Source organism: Nothoprocta perdicaria, unplaced genomic scaffold (assembly GCF_003342845.1).
Source record: "Nothoprocta perdicaria isolate Ctin4 unplaced genomic scaffold, notPer1 scaffold_66, whole genome shotgun sequence".
Classification (NCBI taxonomy): domain Eukaryota; kingdom Metazoa; phylum Chordata; class Aves; order Tinamiformes; family Tinamidae; genus Nothoprocta; species Nothoprocta perdicaria.
In genome coordinates, this window is record NW_020455932.1 from 2,869,595 (window position 1) to 2,891,982 (window position 22,388).

Consider the following 22,388-nt stretch of genomic DNA (forward strand, 5'->3'; position numbering starts at 1 on the left):
TGAACCCAGACAAGTGCATGCTTCTTTACTGTACYCTATCTTAGAGTCTTCCTTGTTACAAACCAGACGGAGAGGGTCCCTTCTTTCTTCTGTCCTACTTCCAACCAAAACTACCACAGCAGACAGTCCAGAGGGGTATCTTTCTTTAAGAGAGAAACTCACCTTTCACCCATTCGYCAAAAAGCAACCACCAAGACCTCTGCACAGCTCGGTGCAGAGCCTGGCTGCTGCAGAACCTCACCTTGTTTGGTGAGCGCGTCCCTCAGAGCTGCGGTGATCATCTCTCTCCTCTCCCCCTCCTCCTTCCTTGCAGCGCTCTCCTGAGGCCGGCTCGCTCCGCCACCTCCTTCCCCAAGCTCACGCTCCCTCTGTTGAAAGACAGTGAGTTACAAGCAGTTAGGTTCGAGCATCATGTCCAAAACACTTCACCCGCTTCCGACAGCGCTGCCAAACAGGACCTCCACGTTTGTGCAGCTCTGCATCTTACCCCTCTTCCTACCACGGCCCTGTCTCACAGCACCCTATGATACCTTTTTGCCTCGCCTTTCACAACACTGTCACACAATAGACTTCTCAGCAGTAACGTGATAAAATGTCCTAGAAACCCGTATTAAGCAGCAAGGGTCTGCAACTCTTCTGAAGGCCAAGAGGACACCAAGCTGTAAATCCAAATACTCCATGTCTCCATAGCGAAATCATCTCTGCACAGAGCCCAGCCTGAAGGGAACAAACTTTCTCGCACCCAAAATGCGATCACTTCTTGAGTGGAAAAAGAGCGATTGTTCCAAACACTTGGGCAGACATTTGCTGTTGGGCAAACACCTTCAAGAAGAAAGCCACATCACTCAATTAAAACATGCAAGAAGTGTGCAGATTAGAAAGGATGTTCTTCACAACTCCCCTAAGAGGCCAATCCAAAGTACCATCAGAATTAAAACCCCACCAAATGCCACGCAAGAAAAAGCTGTTCCCTCAACTGACTCTAAACACAYGTAGCCTATAGCAGCCCACATAAGCTGGCCTTCCAGCAGATGCAGCCTTTACAACCACAGTGAAGTGCTTTGGGTTCAAACCACAGCCACATACAGGAGAACCATACATTAGCATAAAGTTTAAAGGAGAAACAAACCCCAGCACATGGAAAATTGTGAATCCTCCACTGCATAAGTGTCACCTCAGAGAGTTTTATGAGCATTTATTGTTTCATGTCTGCACAAAGAAGCATGAAAGTATAAGTAATTACTTTGATTTTTCATGGAACTCATAATCTGTCATTTCTTTATGGCTTTTTTTTTTGCAATATTAGAGAAGTTATGGATAAACAAAGACCAGAGAACATTTTGAGCTCAAAAAAAAACCTGAGCCAATTTCACATCCAAGTCTCTCTTCTGCCAGAGACATCAAGAAGTTCAGATAAACACTTCCAGTTTGAGTCTATCCCACCAACTGTTAGCATCACTAATGAAACCAGTGCTTCTCACTTGCCAAGGTTTGTGTTCTTCACAGAGAAAATAATTAGTCACTCCTGAACACACACACGGATTCCTTTGAACGTGAGCAAGAGATCTGAAAACTATTAAAGGTGACTCAGAAGCAAAAACTGCAGGGACTCACAGAGATTCAAGGAAAACATACAATTCATCATGGCACCTGAGAATGCAAGAGGAAAATAAAGACATTYAAGGACAGGGTCCAACTTTCCTACCTCTTTTGAACAATACTTTATCTGCAGTCTCAGAGACTGTGTGACCGGTAACAATCTGGACCTCACTGAAGAAAGCTGGGCTCCACTTTCCACATCCTTTCACTCACTGTTTGCTCCAAACCAGTTTTTGGATAGAAGCACAAGAGTTCATTGGCTTCTACAACGCAAACTTCTCTGAAAAGCCAGATTTTTGGAGTACTTATGTATGGATATGAGCTCTATGAGATCTAAACATCTATGTATGAGATGCTTAAACAGTAAAATTAATATGTGAGGATTTTAAGTAATATAAATATGGGAAAAAACACTCTTCCAAAGATTAAATATTAAACTTCCTTCTCCTGAAAAACTATGTAACCCAGAAGTAGATACTTTAGGCTACCCAAAGTAAAACACTCCACGTTAAGCAGACACTTCCTGGCCCACAGACTCCGCAGCCTCACACCAGGTTAATCCTCCTGGAAGGACACAACGTGTGCAATGAACACGTCATAACAAAGGAAAGCAGTGACTCACGTAAACACAAATACAAGTTCCCATCTTCAGGTGCGAGAAAAGTCCTTCCRAATTAAAGGTTCTTTGCATTTGCACCCGCATATTGCGTCTGTTGCTGCAGTACGTGAGGAAACAAACCCAAAGGTACAAAAAGCACCAATAAATAAAATCTTATTACTGGCAGGCAGAAGAACATTCATTTCAATAACCATTTTTCCTTACAGAGATGGTATTTTCCTTCCCTCCTCCCCCGCGATGTGAAAGCCTGTCAACAATCTAATCAGTTGTTTTTCTCTGAACCGCGGTACCTGCCTCCTCCTATTTGGCAAGCGATGGGCTTCAGACATTGCTTCTTGGAAATGAAATTCACGGCCCTATGGGTTTTACTTATGTGCTTAATAAACCTTTCATACCTATTATTTAGGATTTCGGGAAAGAGAACACAAAGTTAACTTTGCACAATGCAGACTTCAAGTCCTGGTGATTTAGCAGAGTGCCCGGTAATAAATCCGAGGCAAGTTTCTATCTTTGCCCAGCAAATCAAGCAAGTGGTGACAACAGTCATCTTTTCATGCCCTTGAAGTACTTGGCTGCCAAAAACCTGAAGAGCTGCCCTCTACTCCCTGCTTGTGGATGGAGAGGGCCTGCACACAGGGAAACCTAGGAATTCATCCGAATTTTAGTAGAGCCTCATAGCTCAATTTATTGATGTGCTACAGCTAAAGAAAATGTGTTCCCCGAGTAGATTTTACKCTTAGAAGGAAAAAAATGATACCCTCAGTATCCCAAACAGACAGTTCAGACTGAACATCTCYACCGCTCAACCTCCCAGCAGACAAACATCAGGGAACCCAAGAACTGTCATCATTTACAGCCTCATCCATCCAAGGATTCTGGCGTCTTTTAATGAACGATATGGTGCAAAACACTAACGACACCAGTAATAACGTCAGGACCTGGAGCCAGGAGCAATACAACCAGAACTAAGGGAAAAGGTTGTCAGAAAGTGATTCCTAGCAGGAAAGAGAAGAGAGAAAAAAAAAGAATATTAGTAAAAGTTCCCCAAGARAGCGGCTGTATTAAGTTCACAGCACTTGTCCCACAACCAAACACTTGTACATGGAAACTGAGTAGCAATTTTCTCAATTCATGGACTAAACAACCCATCAATCTCGCAGCGATGTGGAATACCCCCAGTCACTGTCAGTTATCAACGAAAAGCAGCTTGGAGTATTTGCAGGTGAGCACAGGAGCTTAATGGCTTCACAAACTGAGTGAATGGTGAACCAGCAAACCACCTAATGGTAAGAAAAGCTTATTAAAAATAGGTACGTAATCATAGACCACGTATCCACCCCAAACATCACCATCCACTTGAGCAGAGTTTGAACTTAAAGAAAAAAGCTGAACTGAAACAAAGAAGCGGACAAGAAAAAGAGAAGGGAACTCTGCTGTCCTTTACCTGCAAGAGACTGAAAGAGCAGGTGGCTTGATGAAGAGACAGAAAGAAGAACATCTATTTTCAAGGGCTATGGTTAAAAACTGAGAGCACCCTGACAAGTTCCACCTGATGCAAACAAAAGAACTGGCTAGAGACATTTTCTCCTGGAATAAATAGCAGCCTTTGTGAATTTTCAGTAAAGAAGCCTCCACCTACATCTGCCTTTTCACATCCCCGGGTCCCGCAGAGTTTCCTGACGCAGATGTTAGAAGGTGCTGTTCCAACAGATCCACAGGATCAGATTCTGCAGAGGAAAATCCGTGTTCCCTTTTGTTTAGGAAAATTTCTGCTGAGATTTTTGACATGCAGAGCAGTGCTAAGAGCTCACTGTAAACCCCAAATGTGGGCAGACACGTAGTGGCAGCAGCTTATGCTGCTACCCAACCGAATGCAAGAGGTCCTGCACATCCTGGAAGCCCAAAGCATGAAGGATCCCACCAGCAGGGCCCATTTCCTCCGCAGCTCGACAGCAACCACTATCCTTAAGGGCAAGATTCCCACATTGCATTTCTAAAATACTATTAATAATAACAAGACTAGCTGCAGGGCTAGAATAGGCTCAAGGAGAACCCTCGCTGCAGCAGCGGGTCACTGCCCTGCTGCAGGCCGGGTTTGGTAAGGGTGCAGCTAAACCACAACTCCGAGTGCTTCTCACACGTGCTGCTTCCCTGCTCTGTTGCCGTTGGTGCCATGTGGGGGCTTCCTTGGCCACACTTGTAAAGGAGACAGATTGTTTCATAGGAAACAAAAGAATCAAAATCGAAGGTGTTTGTCTGCTTCCACCCACAAATGACTATTCCCAACTGCACCACATTTGCATTTTTATTACTTTCCTCAGTGCTACCCTAATCACAACCAAAACCTAGGAAACACGATTCGACAAGGGTGTCCTGAAATGCCCAGCTTAAGGTGGGTAAAAGCTCCCGCCACAGCCTGYCCTGCTGCTGCACACACTGCCGGCATCGCGCATCCTTCCTACAACAGCCTGTGGACCTTCTCACGTGCTTCTGTGAGYGACTTCTCAGCTCTGCTCCCTCGTTTTCCTTACAGCTTAGGATTCAAGGGGCGTTTCACCTCAACACCAATCTTTCCAAGCAGTCAAAACACCATACACACATTAAAGGGTAAGGGTGGTGAATTTTTATTCTATAATCATTTCGGATGTTAGAAGCAGCCTCCAGCCACTTAAGCAAGCTAATATCACTTACAGGTGCATTTCCTRGTAATAAACACTTGTTATGGGAAGGAAGCCCTTGTAAGCAGTGAATTCTGACTGGACTTCAGAGTATATTTTATATTAGAAGCCCCAAATGCCTTCCAGAGGAGCACAGGGGTGCACTGACACAACTCAAGGTACAAGTGAGAGAACCTGCCAGCTCTTTTACAAAGAGAAGTGATGCAGCTTTCACTTGGTCTTCACAAGTGTCCTAACATAGGCAAGCATTTATCTATGAAATATTAGYGCATTAAGAGCTAAGAGACACCACAACCACTGCATGGGTTCATCTTCAAGAGGGCCATTTGGCTGGAGACTACATTCAAGCTCACCAGCAGCAGATGCTAAGGCCGACTGGAGATCAGCAGGGGAAACTCAGGTGTGCATAGCCCCATACAGAATCCCAGAGCAGYTGAGGTTGGAAGGGACCTCCAGAGACCACCCAGTCCAACCCCCTGCTCCAGCAGGGACACCCAGGGCACAGGGCACCTGGTTACATCCAAGCAGGTTTTGATGATCTCCAGAGACAGAGACTCCACAGCCTCCCTGGGCAGCCTGTTCCAGGGCTCTGGCACGCTCACAAGAAAAGTTCTTCCTCACATGGAGCTGGAACTGCCTGGGTTTCCACTTGTCCCCACTGCCCCTTGTCCTGTCACCGGCCACCACCAAGAACAGTTTGGGCCCCTCTCCCTTTATTCTCCCCTCAGGTGCTTATATATATATATATATTAATCAGATCCCCTCTCACTCTTCTCCAGGCTAAACAGGCCCAGCTTGCCTAATCTTTCCTCATACGATAGACGCTCCAGGCCCTTAATCATCTTTGCTTGTTCCCTGTCCCTCTTGGCCAGGGGAGCCACTCGCACGATGCAGTCACCATCCCACAGCCGGCCTCCACCCCGCAGCGAGGTCGGATATCTGCTCTGACGCAGGGACAAGGAAAGGCAGCAAACTGGCTCACCTCACAACAGGGAAGCAAAAGCAAGTCTCAACGTTTGAGTCCAGGGAGGCTGTCAGGACAGAGGACTCGACAGGACAACACGCATACCTGCAGCGTTGACAGCTGCTTATGACCACTTCCCCYATTAATTACCAGCAGCAGGTAATTAGGTAGAGAATTGTGGACTTCCATTCAGCTGTGTTATTTGGCTGGCAAGAACCTTAAAACACAGATAGGAAGAAACAAACACCTGGAGAAGTGCTGCTCAAAGACCTGGGAGATGTGGCAAGCAGATGGTCCGGGTGTCGCAGACTAAGCCGTAGACATCATCTCTTTTACTGGGCACCCACTTTTTTCACATGGCAAAGGCAGGCTTCAGAGCTGCTCACTTTTAATCCATCTTAAATAGCTGAAGTGCAGAGAGCACTGAGAGAAATTTTCCTGCAACAAGGCCAGATTTCAGTGCTAGCTTAAATCTTACTTTCAGATGCAGAATTGCTCTGGATTCTGGGCTAGATTTTGACCTCTGCTGCTCTGGCTCAGAGACAGAGCTGTTGAATATAAGAGCACATTTATTCCTCTAGAAATTTTTCACTTATTACAGGTGAGAGAAACTTTTTGGAAAGCTCTATATTGGCACTTCATTTTTAAGCTGTTTAAATCTSACAGAGTACCCCAGAGTAATTAATTAGATTAAGCCACAGTCAACATTTCTTGCACATTGCTGAAGCTTCCGCTTGTAGCAGCGAGTTGCACACATTATTTTCAACTTCATCTTAAACCTGTAAGTCTTCAAACTCGGAAGGAAAACCCCAGCCAACTTCAGTGAAAGTTTCTTCAGCAAATGCTAGCAAGGTTTGATGGCCACTGTAGTCGTAAGCTCACAAGTGACCACTGAATATTTGAGTAGTGTCATTTGCAGTCCCCGCGGTGATGAATGGCTCATCTTCCCCAAAAAAAGAAGTCATTCTAAATTATTCAGAAGTGACTGAACAACCTACCACCATCTCCTTATCTGTCACAGGGAGAAGCAGAAACCAAGACCTGTAAACTCACTCTCATCCTCTCCCTCAGACACGGGCCGTCCTTATGTATTTACATTGCAAATGTGACTGCAAGCATCATTAAACTTCACTTTGGAAAATGAGCATTCATCTCCAAGCTGTCAAGAAAATATGCCCATTTGATTACTCCCCAACTCATCCAAAAAATGGGTATTATTATTATTCATGCCTGTGGTTTATAAATATGAAGGTTAATAAAGCCATTTCATTCCCTAGGAATCAGTCCAGATCGATCTGTCCTTCTAGTTTATCACAATCTTCCAGCTGTGGGAGATAATCCACATTAAGAAAGGGTGTCCCTATGATTAATAGCAGTCTTGCAGACCACAAACATCCCCATTAGATTTCACATTTATCTGATAAACACATTTCAGGAGAATAACTTTGGAGGACAGGCAAAGTGCCTCGCATTTGTACAACTGAAAAGCCCACRCAGTTACTAAATCCACCCAGAACAAATCCCATCTCCCACAGTGTCGGAGGGGCCGGGGACAGCCCGCTCTCCCAGCCCCCTTAGGGCCGCGCTCACACGTTGCTGGGCTGCAGGCCTGGCAATCTGCTTTACGATACACCAGATGCGACCTGGGCAGAGGGCAGTCCGTCCCGGAAGCCTGCCAAAGTTCCCTGCAACCATTTCTCATGGCAAGTTCCAACAGTTGTTTCACGCCGAGAATAAGTAATGAATAAGTAAATTCTTCCATTCAGATATTATGACAGGAGATAAACACCGCGGAACTTCTCTATATCAGTTCTTACATACCTGAACAATTTTCCTTTGAAACCCTTTTGTTTCAGACTGGATTCTAGCCTCAGGTTCAGTGTGCAGAAGGCACCATCATTTTAAACTGGGTTCCCTTACTCCCAGCAGCTCTTTAAAAACCCATCTCTTCCAGATCTCCCCAAAGGAAAACCCGTTACATCTAGGACTACACCAGGAAGAGATGGTCTGGCATCCACCCCACACTCTTGATGCCATCTTTCTGACCCAAACAAGCACAAGAACCCAGCAGCTTTCTCACACCCTTTCCCAACGCTCTGCTGAACACAGCAAAGCTGCAGTACAGGCCCACCAAGCTGCAAAAACAAAATTCAGTCTAGATTTCCATTAAGTTACATAACAGCCGATTGAACTTCACCAGCAAGATTAAGTTAAGTTCTCTACCCCCAGAGATCTGAGCAAACATTCATTAGACAGGCTTGCTTCCACAGCATCGCTTGYTCCGCCATCCCATTGAAAAGGAAGACAAGGAGGACTTAGGACTGTGTCTGCACGTTTGTGCTAAGCAGCACTTCTCACAGGCCTGCAGAGCAGATCAAAGCCAGGCCCTCAAGCATCTCAATAAGTTCGCTGTGTTGCACAAGGCAGATCCCACTACTGTACATTCCAGATSCCAAGGGGTTAATACGCAACAGAAACCCATATAACCCACGCTGCAAAACTGCTAGGCACAAACTAAATGGAAAAACTGTGGGTACAGAGGAGTGAATATAGAGGAGTGCCTGGAATAAATCCTGAAATACTCAAGTTTTCTTCAAACCCSCTACCTCGGATGCTGCAGTCCACATGCACGAATGCCAACCACCCACCCTTGGTGGTAGGATTACAGAGCTGTAGTATTATGTGAGTGTTGAATACACATAGACAAAGAAAAACACAACACACTGTTCAGCATTCTGCAAGAGGGAAAAAAAGCTCCTGAAGGGATAATACGACTCATCTGAAAGAGCTCGTTCTCATTGTAAAATTCACAGTGACTAAAGTAAGGACGTGACTAAAACCAAAACATAYCAGACTCGAGAAACTACATGTTTCAGTCTGGAAGCAAGTGAGCCTGATMACGATGAATTACTTTCATAAATGCAAATCCTTTTGCTCTTCAATACCTCCACTTCAGCATTTATTTTCATTAGAGTAAATAACTGTGCCTAGGGGATCATTTTACAATTCAAGTGCTTGCACAAACCTGTCGGCAAGTCTATGCACACATTCCCCAAGGGATTCACCACCAAGCCAGAGTCATTCATCCTCCAGGCTAACGCTGGGATAACCTCCGTTCAGGCTCCCCGTGAAGTGGTTACACGGCTAYGTCCAGGCAGCATTCTGGAACCAACCCTCCCGCTCCAGAGAGCGGAGGGTTTACACTGAAGTCACCCCTGGAGGCCCTTTCTCCATCATCTGCTGCTCTTACAGCARCAAGAAACTGGGGGCTTGGATTTTTATCTACACAAATCAACCTGTAGAACAGAAATAGAGAGGCCAGTAATAACAATTACATTGTTTACCATTATAGAATTAGCCCAAAAATCTTGTCATGTCATTGCAGGTAGTTCAGTAGTATCAGGCACAGAGACACTGATCTCTTATCCCAAAGCTTGGGGATTTGGTCTCCTCCAGCGAGCTGACAACAGCTTATATCCACAAGGGCCAGGCTATTCCCGTGCTTGGGAAGAACGCACTTTCAAGCCACCTCACTCTAAGGATCTACTTACTCATCCTGCAAAGAAACACCGTTCAGCTGCCAGGATGGAGGAGCTCCTCCAAGGAAAAGGTAGCAGGCCGCTTTTTTGCGACTCTAGATGAACAGTTGTGCTCAGCGACTCTCCCTTAGAGCAGAGGCTGKCTATGTCAGAGCCACAAGAACATTATCCACAGCCAGACCCTGCCTTGCTGCACTGAACAACCTGGACAGACTCCATATATCACACAGACCTCTGATTTTCCATACATTATAGAATCACAGAATGGTTAAGGTTGGAAGGGACCCCTAGAGATCATCCAGTCCAACCCCTGCTCCAGCAGGGACACCCAGAGCATGTGGCACAGGCTGCATCCAAGCAGGTTTTGAAGACCTCCGGAGAAGCAGGCTCCACAGCCTCCCTGGGCAGCCTGTGCCAGGACTCTGTGATCTTCACAGCAAAGAAGTTCTTCCTCATGCAGAGATGGAACTGCCTAGGTTTCAACTTGTATCCGTATCTCATCATCATTCTGAGCAATCTAAAGACTGAAGGAAGAAGTCAACAGGCTGAATCAAAATTGAGGTAAAATGGCACACAGCAGAGAATTTTCAGCATCATTTATAAAGCCAAATACTGGGATTTGAGCTGTGCACACTACCAGTGCAAGGAGCCTGAAAAGCTAAGAGCTAGAAGTACTTCATTGCTGTGATCACTTTCTTTACCTGTGAATTCATCAGTGATCCATATTTTTCCTCCTGTTTACCCTTACACATTTTGACCTTGGTGACACTATAGTTTATTAGCCAGTGAAAACTCAAGGCCTAGATCTTCATAAAACTCTTGGACGAAGGAACCTTCCTTCCCTGGTCCCAAATCATCTCACAAGGTAAGCTGCTACAAAAAAATGTGGTTTCCTTTTTGCCACTGACCTCTAGTGGTGAACACAGCAGAGAAAAGGGATCACCACAGACTAAGGTTACACAGCAAACATTTCCTTATCTAAAGGAAATCCAGACGGTGCAACCATCCTTCTTTGCAAACTACAGCAGGAGAGTTGACACTGCTCAGGGATRGGAGCCCCAATACAGTTGTCTGATTCACCCCTAAGTATGAATGGAAGAAAGTTACTCTTCTAGCATCAGCTCTTGTTATAAGCAGCAAGAAATGTTTTAGCTCCTTCCCATTCTTTATGGGAATTCCCATTCTTCATGGGRATTTCTGTCCCTTACCATATTCCCCTTGGCAGGCTCATTCTCTCCTAAATATTCAGCTTTCTGTGATCCAAGGCCTGGCTTCGCCCAGCTTTGTAATCTTGCCTCAAACTGCTGAGAAAACACTTAAGTTACAAGAAAGAACTGTGAAATTCCACACAGCAAAGCCTTGCAAGATAAAACACCCTAAAATTAAGGGGGAAATAGAGTCTTACTTGCAAACTTACATGTCAGATCAAGCTCACTGGCTTTCTTTGAGGGCATTGTACCTTACCTGATTGCAGTAACAGCAAAAAGAAATGGGCAGAAAATGCTGCAGCAGTCTGTGCAGCAGCCTCAGTTGTAGCTTTACCCCCCACCAGGGCATGAGAGCATGTAATACATGCCTTGCACTTCACCTGATCCACCCACAGCTAGATATAGCAACAGCATCTGTGTTTAGGCACTGGACTGCAAATCACAGCAGCCAAGATGCAGACAGCGGCCTGTGGCATTAACCGTGGCATTAAGTAATTCCTCTCAGACTGAAAATGAGTTGCTACTAGAGCATTTGCTCAAACAAGTCCCAGTTCACCAGTATGTCTATGCAACCCAATCCCAAATACATCCTCTTTCTGATCAGGACCTTAAATATCTCATGCTTTGCTCACATTCTGGTAGACCCTGCAGATCACAATYCAGCAGCAATATTTTAATCAGTTCAGCTGATCAGTGACAGAGACACAGTGGTTCCACACTCACTGTAATACCAGTACCTTAGCTTTCTTCACGTGGCTCATGATTTCACCCAGATCTTCAACATCTATGACAGAATTTGTGTCTCCAGCTTTCTCAGCATCAGATTCCTCCTCACTAGTGGTTTCAAAAAACTCCTCTGCCTGTGTAGGAGATCAGAAGAAATAAATAGGAATGTATCTGCTGTGTTAAAGTCAAAGACTTCTGAAAAACAGGCMACAAGCCAGCATTAACCTGTATATTAGATGTATCTGCATACTATAAAATAAACTTAGAACTTTTACGAGCTCAGTAGTACATAAACCGCCCGAAACTTAGTTCGGAAATTCTGCCTGCCAGTCTATATTGTTCTGTTTTCTGCATTTGTCTACCCAATCAGAGGCGTCCAACTCCCCCTATATACTGTGAAGATCTGGAGCCCGAACCTCTTTTAACTCCCACTCATTCCCTGAGTGAACAGAAAGGAGCAGTTCAGCTTTTCCAAGTCACACTCTTCAGGGAACAGAAGTGTTGTCTCCCTCTCTGTTCCCAGCCAAGGCACAGCATGGCCGGACTGATGTAACAGCAAAATTTGTTCCTCCTGTTTCTGCAGTAGCTGCACTTCTGAAATTCTGCATGGCAACAGCAGCCACTTCCAGTGCACAGCACAGGGCTTGCAGAGTGGGTCGGGGTGCCACAGCAGCTCTAGGGTTCTTGCTGCAGAGCAAGAGACACGATTCCTTATTCAAAACTTGCAATTAGCACCTGCACTCCAGAAAAGATGTAAGCAATCAGAGCAGACTGGTTCAGAGGCACAGCAGGACTTGCTCAGGTAACACGCCCCAAACCGTCTTCAGGAAAAAATAAATAAAAACAGAATATAGACAAATCATCCAAGCAGCTACTTGAAATRGGAGCAGGTTAACTGCTCGGGTAACTAAAGGCTTCATTCAGGAAAAGGGGATAAGCAAAAACTCTGATGAAAGACCATAGTGGTTCCCCAGAGTCATAACATACACCTTCTCCTGCACAACAGGAAGGCTTCCTCATCACATAGACACAATTCAACCTGGCTTTACCACCSGTTCTTGGGCAACTTATTCTAGCAGTTGTCTGCTGAGATCTAACTTTTTTCCCCTCGAAGTATGAATTGTTGACAGCACCCCAGGGGAGAGATCAAGGAGCAGTGAACCATCCCCGGTCAAGACACTCCTCCTGCAGAAATAGGGTCTCGTGGATTTTGGCTCTACCTCAGCATTCACGTATGCCGACGTCCCGTGTCCATGATCCGAGCTCTCCTTGCTCTGCTTCCCCTGCGATTTGCACTTGCCTTTCTTGCACTTCCCACTGCAGGGTTTCTTCTCGCCTTTGCAGAGCRCCTGGAGTCGACTGAGGAACTTTGTTTTCCAGGCTTCAAAATCAGCCTCGATGCTGCCGTGTCTGCTCTGGGCCACGTTGCAGTCCCCYTCTGCACGAGTCATGATACGGCTGGCACTCAGCATCCACAGCCACCTGTCAATATTTCTTCCAACCTAGGACAGGATGCAAGTTAGAGAGAAGCTAAATGAAGCCCAAGTTAAATACAGGCAATTAGCAGAGCAAGGACTTAACACGTTTTACACAGCTCTGGCTACACAATCTGATGACAAACTATGCCATTTTCATCCCTCCAGGTCAGAAAATCCCTATCACTGGACTAAGACACTGAGTTTAGTTTTTCAAAAGGAAAGTAAGACTCTCAGAATGCAGCAAAGTACATGAAATGCTGAGAAAGAAGCGCTCCGACTCGCTTTTAGTTTTGAGGTTTTACAGTACTACATCATGCACTGATGGAAGCGTTTTGAAACTTGGAAATTCATAGGGAGAAGTTTACCAAATGCATGCTCATGGTCACTGCAAAGCCTCAAAGGCTAACACAGTGCTTATGGGTCTCCTTTCTCCAATTTAGAAGGGTAGCAGATTGCTTCAAAACTGTACTGCCTGTCAAGCTGTTCTCAAAACAGCAGCAACAGGTTTTTAAGATTAGGTGGAGTCATACCATCCGGGTCACTCAATTTTATTGAGTTAAAGAAAAATTTCAGAAGAGCAAAATAAAGGGTACATGGGAGAAACTTACTGTGTTGTAGTGATCAACATAAACCGAGTTCCCCAAGCCAAACACRGCGTATCTCAGGCCTCTCAGGTACATCTTGCCAAAGCGGAAGTCGCTCACAGCCTCTTCCAACCATTTGCAGAACCACGCTGCGCTCTCCGTCGGTTGTCCATCCGTGTACGTCGCTACCAAGAACACACAAATGTTCCTGCTGGTTGTCTAATAACAAGAAAGAGAACATTTTACAGAACACTTTACACCAAGCACTGTAACACACGGACAGCCCAAACAAGCGATACATTTATTTTTTTTTCCTCCCCCCTTGGGGATTAGGGACCTTTGATTCAGGTGATGATGCCAGTGGTGAAGAACAGCTATCCTCCATTCTAAGCCATCCTAACTCACCCAAGGAAAAATGAAGACATGTTCCCCTGCCATGCAGGGGCACGTTGGTAAAATAGACCTGGATACCTACCCTCCCCACCTCCTTCTATAACTTCTTGAAGAGATCCCTGCAGCATCAAAGTCTTTGGAAGGTTGAAAAGGTAGCCATCAATATTAACAAAAGGGAGGGGGGAAGAAATAGTTTAAAAAAATTTGATCAAAGACTAAATATAAACATGTTTTTCAGGAAGCTGCTTGCTGAAGACATATCTGTTCTATTTTTGAACTCTTCCCTAGGTGCATACCGCCAAGAAAAAAAACAGGAAGACTTGTGAGAGCCACTCTCATCCAGCTCAGACATGAAAGAACTAACTACTATCTGTACCACAGCATGTTACATGACCCTTTTTCCAGCAGTTTTCCGAATCCATGTATTTTCTGCTGAGGGTTGATAGGTTACACTCACCTACACAAAAGAGAAGGAACTTTGGGGACTTCCAGGATAACCTGAGAGGCACAGAGTGAAGAGGAAAGAGCCTTTTGCAAGAGCTTGTATTCATTATTCATATTTGAGGCACCTACCTCCTCTGTTAAACTATCATCTGGATCATAGTCTCCCATATTAATAACTTCTGCAGACAAATTAAGGGAATTAACTGCTTCAGCCAGACCTTCGGCAAATTTCTGAGGAGAGAAATATAGAAAGTCATTAATGAKTCACCCAACTAAATTAAGTGTCAAATGGATTCTGCTGTGACCACCTGGCACAGGAAGTCTCACAAAATGAAGAGAAACGACACACAAGATCTGGTCATTGCACCTACAATTTCCTCTCCACCTTTCCCACCTTTTTTGGTGGAAATACACTGACAGGGGAAAAGATAAAATAAAATTTAATAAAAAACGAGGTATATTAATGACCCAATGATTTTTGCATGCCCATACACACAAATCAAATCTTTCTGATAAAGGAAACACCTAAAATACCACTTTCTGTAAGGAAAGAGGGCTTGCCAGCAAATTAAGAACATATGTAAGAGCCCATTTCAGACTTCATAGCCAGGATCTCTATTGCTTTCCTCTCTTAAATGAGGGAAATGGGAGCAGTTATTTTTATCTATTTTCACTTGTAATGTTTCGTGTTGGGCCAATGACTCCCAATGAGCTAGTCAACTTTCCAACAAACTTTCAGATTTTTATAGCGCCACGTTAAGGCAAGCAACACGCTTGAATCTAGACAGTGTTTCTGTTAACATCACACATACGAACAAAAACAGCCTGTACCTTTGCTGTGCCAGTCTGGGACCCATAGAAAATCTTTACTCCAGCAACATAGACCTCTTTTGCCTTTGAGGTGGCATATCCATTTACGAGCTTGCCCTCCGTTTCTTCAGCAGAGGCTGGATTCCCATTGCACTTCTCATCCTGTAAAGCAACCACAGTGTTGAAGACACCACTTGAAGAATGACCCGAGTCTCCTCCATCACAAGCTCTTCACTCACATGCAGGAGGAGTTTTTGATTTCCTGGCTAATTAAGCCCATTCTCACATGTTAACTAGTTCAGACTTGCCATTAACTTCAATGGAAAAAAATAAAATAACTGGAAACACTGGGCAGACACAGAGTTATTTACCTGAAGAAGTAACAGAAAAATCTAGAGTGACGCATAACAGAGTAAAAAAAGTGTCTGAATTATGGCTGGGAATAATTAACTACTCTGATGAGTTGAGCAGGGGGGCTGGACTAGATGACCTCTGAGGTCCCTTCCAACCTTAAGCATTCTGTGATTCTATGATTCTATGTTGCAGCAGATCCGATACAAGCCMAGTTGAGGATTATGACTATTAAGTGAGCTAAGCTACATTTAGGATTTCTACAGCCTATATGGCTGCTAAAGCATCACRTTTTACTGCACCAATGAGTTGCAGGATAACTATTCACTTCTGYACGCGGATTTTGTGGGCCTTCTCAGGCCAAGGGGCTTAGATGCTCAGTTACCTTTTTCCTGGTTTTGCTGGTGAAGCACTGAATGCAGACCCAAACACTGATCCCCAAGGCAAGAGAGGAATAGATGTAAAATCGGTGCAGCCATAAGGACATCAGGCAAGCATAGAAGTAGTTCTGTGGATCCATGGAGACATCTAAAACCAGAAGAAAAATCAGAGATTTAGCAAAAAGAGATTCATTCAGGACCAACCTGCACACCGAGGCTGACGTCACCGCACAACAGCACGGAGTTTTTTCACCACCTAGGACAGATGGTTGTGTTGTAAGGAAAGGCACTTTTGTATCATGCCGCTATCCAAAATCCAGCTGCACACAACTGCCCTGTCTGACGAGCCACCCCTACGTGCACAGCCCCAAGGCAACAAACGGCCATTTCAGGGGAAAGTTAACACCAGGCCCCCCAGTAGCTGATTAAAACGCATTAAAAACTACTCTTGTTTTAACAATCGCTTCGGTACCTAGGCCAGGCCGAAGTCTGGAGTGGACTGAAAGCACAGACTGCTTCGAGCAGGGGAGGGTTTTATTCCGAGCTTATTCGGACCGGTTTGAGCCGCCAGCCCAGCCCAACCCAAGGGCTCCGGCTCCAGGACGCTGCATCCCGGGGATCGCCCGGCTGATCCCGGGGACCGCCCGGCTGATCCCGGGGACCCGCCTGTCGCTCGGAGAACACTCGAGAGCGCGATCGGGCCTCACCCGTGGCGCCCAGACGCCGCTGCCCCGGGCGGCCTCCCCCGCGAGCCCCCCGCGCTCACCGGCCCGGGCCCGTCCCCGTCCCGCGCGGCTGCCCGCCGTCCCGCGCGCTCCCGGGCCGCGCTGTTTCCCTCCGGACGCCTTTGGAGGCGCAGCGAGAGGCGGGCAGAGAGGCGGGCAGAGCGGCGCGCGGCCAACGGGCGGCCCCGTCCCGTCCCCGGCGCCGTCCCGTCCCCGCCCCGGCGGCGCCCGCGCCAGCCGCCGCCGCCGCCGCCGCCATGTCCATCTTCACCCCCACCAACCAGATCCGCCTCACGAACGTGGCCGTGGTGCGGGCGCGCCGCGCCGGRAAGCGCTTCGAGATCGCCTGTTACCGCAACAAGGTCATGGGCTGGCGCAGCGGCGCGTGAGTGCCGGGGGGGCCGCGCGGGGCGGGGGGCGGCGGCGCTCGGCGCCCACGCGCGATTCACCGGGCGCCGCCCGCAGGGAGAAGGACATCGACGAGGTGCTGCAGACGCACACGGTGTTCGTGAACGTGTCCAAGGGGCAGGTGGCCAAGAAGGAGGACCTCGTGAAGGCCTTTGGCACCGATGACCAGACGGAGATCTGCAAGATGGTGAGCGGGGCGCGGAGCGGGGCGCGCGCCCTTTGGGGGGTCCCACGCGGTTAGGGACACGGTGTGGGAGTCCCCCACAGTCCCCACTGTGTCACAGTGACACAGCAGCGTGGCTCGCTCTGTGCTCTCGGCACCCGGAGCGCAGCTCCCCCGTAGTCTATAGGAGCTATATGGCCTATATGGTAAGTCTGTATAGTGAGGCTATATGCGACAAGCAYATAGACGAGCAGACGGGCACATCACCCGCCTGGGGGAGTACTGAGTTGAATACAGACACCCACAGAGGCCCGAGTATTTGGGACAGTGCGTAGYGCTGCTTGCAAAACACACGTGGAAGGAGGTTTGTATCTCCTGAGGTACGTATACTGTTTACATCCAACGGGAGAGAGAGGGAAGGGCGTCGTTGCTGCCGTTGGACAGGTGGGTATTAGGAAAAATATCCCTCTTAGTACCATGCGAGCTGTGGGCGAGGGTGCTTTGAACAACACTGCACTCTTCTTCTTGGGRTTTAGAAAATAAGATTATTTTTTTCTGAAGTCTTACCAGTATTGTCTGTGRTAACGATGTATATTATTGGTCTGATTATTTCTTTTCTGTACTTAGTGTTTAACCAAACCTTCAAGTTATTGGTGAATTTAACAAAACTACCAGAATTTTACTCCTTAGTCAATTCTGTGACACTTATAAACTGCAGCCTTTATTTTCTCTTTGTTTTAAACSAAACAGATTTTATCGAAAGGGGAGTTGCAGGTATCGGACAAGGAGCGACACACTCAGCTGGAGCAGATGTTCAGAGACATTGCGACCATTGTGGCTGACAAATGTGTGAATCCTGAAACAAAGAGACCGTACACAGTAATCCTGATAGAAAGAGCTATGAAGGATATTCACTACTCTGTCAAACCAAACAAGAGCACAAAGCAGCAGGTTCGTTTTCTCTTTAAATCAGCTGGCACCCACAGGGGTTATTTCCACACGTATTGTCTTCATTCACGTTCACATAGGGATCAAAAAAAACACGTGGCCCAAAGAATGGTTAGTCAGTTGGCTGGCAGACAAGTGCTAGAAAGGAGCAGCTCAGGTAGTTTCCTCTCAAAGTGCTTAGGGAGGAAAGAAAAAAGAAACCAATCAAAGCAGTAATAGTGGTATGCCTGAAATGAAAGTAATTATTTTATGATTCATTTTAACTGAGGTCATAAATCAGGATTTGCAAGTGAACCTCATGGGTTTCCACTGTTCKGCAGCATGACTCCTGTTTAAGATTATTTCAGGCCCTTTTTATTCATCTTTTAAGTGATCATCATCACCAAGAACTCTGCCTTTTCAATCAAAACAGCAAAAAATCAAACTCCCTCCAACAGAATTCCAGTGATCCGTGCTGAAAAACGTGTTTGAAGCTGATACAAMGGATTTGAGATGTGATGACGGTGGTTTTGGCTGTGATCAGTGGCACAATGTCTGTTACAGCAGCTGGCTGCAAGCCCCACGTCCAGTCCTGTTCAACTTACTCATCAGGGACATAGATGATGGGCCCGAGAGCACCCTCAGCAAGTTTGCTCATACTATAAAACTGGGAGGAGTGGCTGACACTTCAGAGGGCTCTGGTTGCTGTTCAAGGATACCTCAGTAGGCTGGAGACGTTGGCAGAAAGGAAAGTCCTGAAGTTCACTGARGGGAAGTGCMAACTCCTRCACCTAGGGAGGAACAAGCCCTGCACCAGTGCAGGTTCGGGGTTGGCCTGTGGGAGATGATCTGCAGAGCAGGACCAGGGAGACCCAGTGGTCAACATGGGCATAGCCACCACTGTGCCCCGGTGGCCGAGAATGTCAGTGGTGGCCTGGGGCGCATCAGGAAGACGAGGGAAGGGATCCTGCCCCCTGCTCAGCCCTGCAGAGGCTGCTCCTGGGGGGCTGTGTCCCGTGCTGGGCTCCCTGCGACAGGAGGCACACGGAGCTGTTGCAGAGAGCCCAGCACTGCCCGCTAAGATCCTGAAGGGAACATCTCTCATACACGGAGAGGCTGAGAGCGCTGGTGCCGTCCAGCCTAGGGGATCTGCCATCCAGCAGAGCGGGGATCCTACCAGTGGTTTTCAGTATGTGCAGGGAGGGTGTAAAGAGGATGTGACCAGACACAGGTGCCTAGTGACAGAATGAGAGGCAGACTGAAACACAGGAGGTTGCATCTGAACGTGAGGAAAACTTCCTTACCATGAGGATGCCAGAGCACTGGAACAGGTTGCCCAGGTTGCTTGTGGAGTCTCCTTCCTTGGAGATGGTCAAAATGGACAGGGTCCTGGGCAGGYTCTTCTAGGTGACTCTGCTTGTGCAGAGGRCTTGGCTGGATGATCTCTAGAAGTCCCCTCCAATCTCAGCCATTCTGCGATTCTGTGCTGTTGCTCTGTTTTAGTGCTTTTTAAGGAAAGTGATGCATTTAATCCATTGATGTGTTTAACATCCGTGCAGGCCCTGGAAGTGATCCGTCAGTTAAAGGAGACCATGCAAATCGAGCGTGCTCACATGAGGCTGCGATTCATCCTCCCACAGAAGGAGGGAAAGAAACTGAAAGAAAAACTCAAGCCACTCATCAAAGTTATTGAGAACGAGGACTTCCACGAGCAGTTAGAAATTGTAAGCCAAAAAGCAATCCTGGTTTTCACACTCCATTTGTCTAGACGTACACATTTTACTAGAAGAATATGGGGGGCATTTCAAAAAGCTGGAAGTTTACTCAATCAGAGATGTGGTTTGTTGGGTTTAATTTCACACCATCTTAGTGAAAACTTCAAAGCAACCTCTGTTGTATAAACAKTGCTGGTTTGGGCTGCAGAGAAGTGCGTGTAATTTCTTTTAGCAGTGATTCCCCTGTAACTGCTCTTTCTGCAGTGGATTTCTCTGCACATACAGAACCTTAAGATTTTGGGTGGGTTTGAAAATAGCTGTGTTTGAAAATAGCTGGTCATTTWAAAAAAAAATAGCCTGTAGTAAAGCAAGATTTGCTACTGAGTAAAAATCATTTTGAGAACAGGTCATAATCTACCAGTTTAATTGTGAAAGTTGTCATGTAAAGCATAGGTAAATGAAATTGCGCAGCTCTGCAAAAAGCCTAATTGATAAAAATTGCTTACCAACTGTGTGAAGACCTTTTTAGTATATATATTTTAATGGAAAATAGGCTATAYTTTGTACTGATTAAATATAAACTGTTTCAGGTGTGCCTTATTGACCCTGGCTGCTTCAGAGAGATTGATGAGCTGATCCGATGTGAGACAAAAGGGAAAGGAACGCTTGAGGTGCTCAGTCTGAAAGACGTGGAAGAAGGAGATGAAAAGCTYGAATGAAGAAAACCTTTTAGGAACAGTACTTCTCTAACAACACTGTCATAAGGGACTGGTATTAGCCTCTCTATTCTCTTAGGCTTTCATGTTTCCGATCTCTTGCTGCCAAATATTTTCTGACACTAATTATTTGGGATTTTTCCATGCAGTGTTCTTTATTATTTTACACTTGCTTGGGTTTGCCTATAGGAATAGTTTGTGTCGGAGCTGCACTAATAAGGACCGAGTTAAGATCTGACTTGGAAATTACTGTGGCTTTTTTTGCTGTAAGGGTTGTGATTGAAGACTGACTGATACAGTGCCAAGTAATTATTGATTTTAATTGTCAGTATTGAGTGGAAGACTTCATATGTCTCTGAGGGGCAGGTTTTGTATGTGAGGAGAGAAACCTTTAAAATAGTGCATTTTTAAACAAATGCGAAGTATGGATAGTATATAAAGTAATTTCTTGGCAGCACAAAAAATGACTCACTGAGATTTTAAAAAATGGTAATGTAGAGAAAACGTTCTCCAAATAAATTATTCRTAAAGTATATTTAGCTACATTAATAACAATATAAAAAGAATTATCATCTATTTATGTATTATAGACAAAAAGTGATTATTTTTGTTATGGCATAGGAGCTGTCTGGGGCTGTGGTTGCTTTTAGTAAGCTAGTGGGATGGTCTGCATTGCTGAACTGCTCTCATTCAGGTGGGGAAATGAACCACGTCCTGAGGAGGCCATGGCCTGGGGCCATGGAGCTAGAGGGACTTTGTTGGACCCTGATTCCCTAGTGGTAAACGTTGTGTGTGTCCCTCTTCTTTTTTGGTACAAGAGTAATTCTGGCTGCTCTCCTTTATCCTGCGTCTTTTTATGCTACTTTCTAATGTGCACACAGAATTTCCAACCAGATCCTGAGGCACAGTGCATAGTTCTTGGTAGTTCTATTAAAATTCGCTTCAGCCCTGTTAAGCCAAGGCCTTTAACTTTTATGTTTCAAAGAAGGCGAGGTGGAGAAGAAGAAAAAAATGGGAAAATAGGTACTAAAAATATAAACCATCATTCAAAGCGTGTATCCTCGGGTGAATCGAAGTTAAACCAGGAGGAACYTAAAGAGCCTTTCCTATTATGTACCCATTCCAATGACTGCACACAGCAAATCAGGCTGTGCTAGCTGGACCACAGCGTGATCTCTGTTTCCCATTAGCAGTGCACTGGATTCCGTGTTGGCTCTCTGCTCCTAGAGCATGTGACTGTGCCTGTTACATGACAAGTGGGCAGAGCTCGAGTTCCTGCCGTTGACAGGACCTTTTCCTTTGTATCATTTACAGATGTTGGGAATTTTTTAGAATGTCTGCAGGGAAATTTGAAGTCAAGTGGAGAGAGAGAGAGAGAGACATTTTGACACGTCAGCTGCAGAGCCTGTGACTAGCTCTTAGTCCTTCGGCAAGGTTAGGTTCAATTTCTTTATAATATTTTAGGACTTGCACCTATGGTGTCTGAGTCCATGAAGGGTGCTAAAAGGAATATTTTCCACTTCCCCCAAATAAGCTTCCATGGATTTAAACGCTGCCTAGGAAAGTTTGGTGGCATAACGAGTGTATTTGCCATGCAGACACAGCCTGAATGTGGAGGCTGGTATGTGCCTGGCTGGGCTGAAGGTTCCTGTGTGCACAAGCCCCCTAACTGTGGGTCTTCCAGGTCTCTTTACGCATACTTCATGAAGCACTGAAGAGAATGGCACTGATATTTAACTTGTCACTAACCATTAGTACTAACATATAATTCATAACTCTAAAAATGAGACACTGAGAGCCTCAGTTGACATTTGCATTGATAATATTTGATTTCAAAATCCTATAATTTCTTTCTTTTCTAACTACAACATTAGAGCACAATATTATGGCTGCAGGTTAAAGGTCTTGAGTTACAGAAATTTAAACTAATTTTATGAGCTTCATGCTAGGAAAGGTATTTC

The 22,388-nt window shown here is 45.8% G+C and overlaps 2 protein-coding genes across 2 annotated transcripts in view; one reads left to right on the forward strand and one right to left on the reverse strand.

Moving 5' to 3' along the window:
* TYW1 (tRNA-yW synthesizing protein 1 homolog) overlaps positions 1-16,496 on the reverse strand; it is a 91,495-nt gene extending 74,999 nt beyond the window's left edge. Inside the window, exons 1-8 of the mRNA XM_026050213.1 lie at positions 16,481-16,496; positions 15,779-15,921; positions 15,064-15,204; positions 14,362-14,463; positions 13,420-13,614; positions 12,554-12,835; positions 11,345-11,467; positions 242-368 (exon numbers count right to left, since the gene is read on the reverse strand). Coding sequence (XP_025905998.1) covers positions 242-368; positions 11,345-11,467; positions 12,554-12,835; positions 13,420-13,614; positions 14,362-14,463; positions 15,064-15,204; positions 15,779-15,913 — 1,105 coding nt within the window. The 5' untranslated portion in view covers positions 15,914-15,921; positions 16,481-16,496. The remainder of the gene's footprint in view (positions 1-241; positions 369-11,344; positions 11,468-12,553; positions 12,836-13,419; positions 13,615-14,361; positions 14,464-15,063; positions 15,205-15,778; positions 15,922-16,480) is intronic.
* A 256-nt stretch (positions 16,497-16,752) lies between these two features.
* Positions 16,753-22,028, forward strand: SBDS (SBDS, ribosome maturation factor). Its single transcript, XM_026050171.1, has 5 exons — positions 16,753-16,883; positions 16,964-17,093; positions 17,820-18,020; positions 19,556-19,720; positions 20,302-22,028. Exons 1-5 carry the CDS (start codon positions 16,756-16,758, stop codon positions 20,428-20,430), a joined length of 753 nt encoding a protein of 250 aa, XP_025905956.1. The 5' UTR covers positions 16,753-16,755; the 3' UTR covers positions 20,431-22,028.
* The last annotated feature ends 360 nt before the right edge of the window (positions 22,029-22,388 follow it).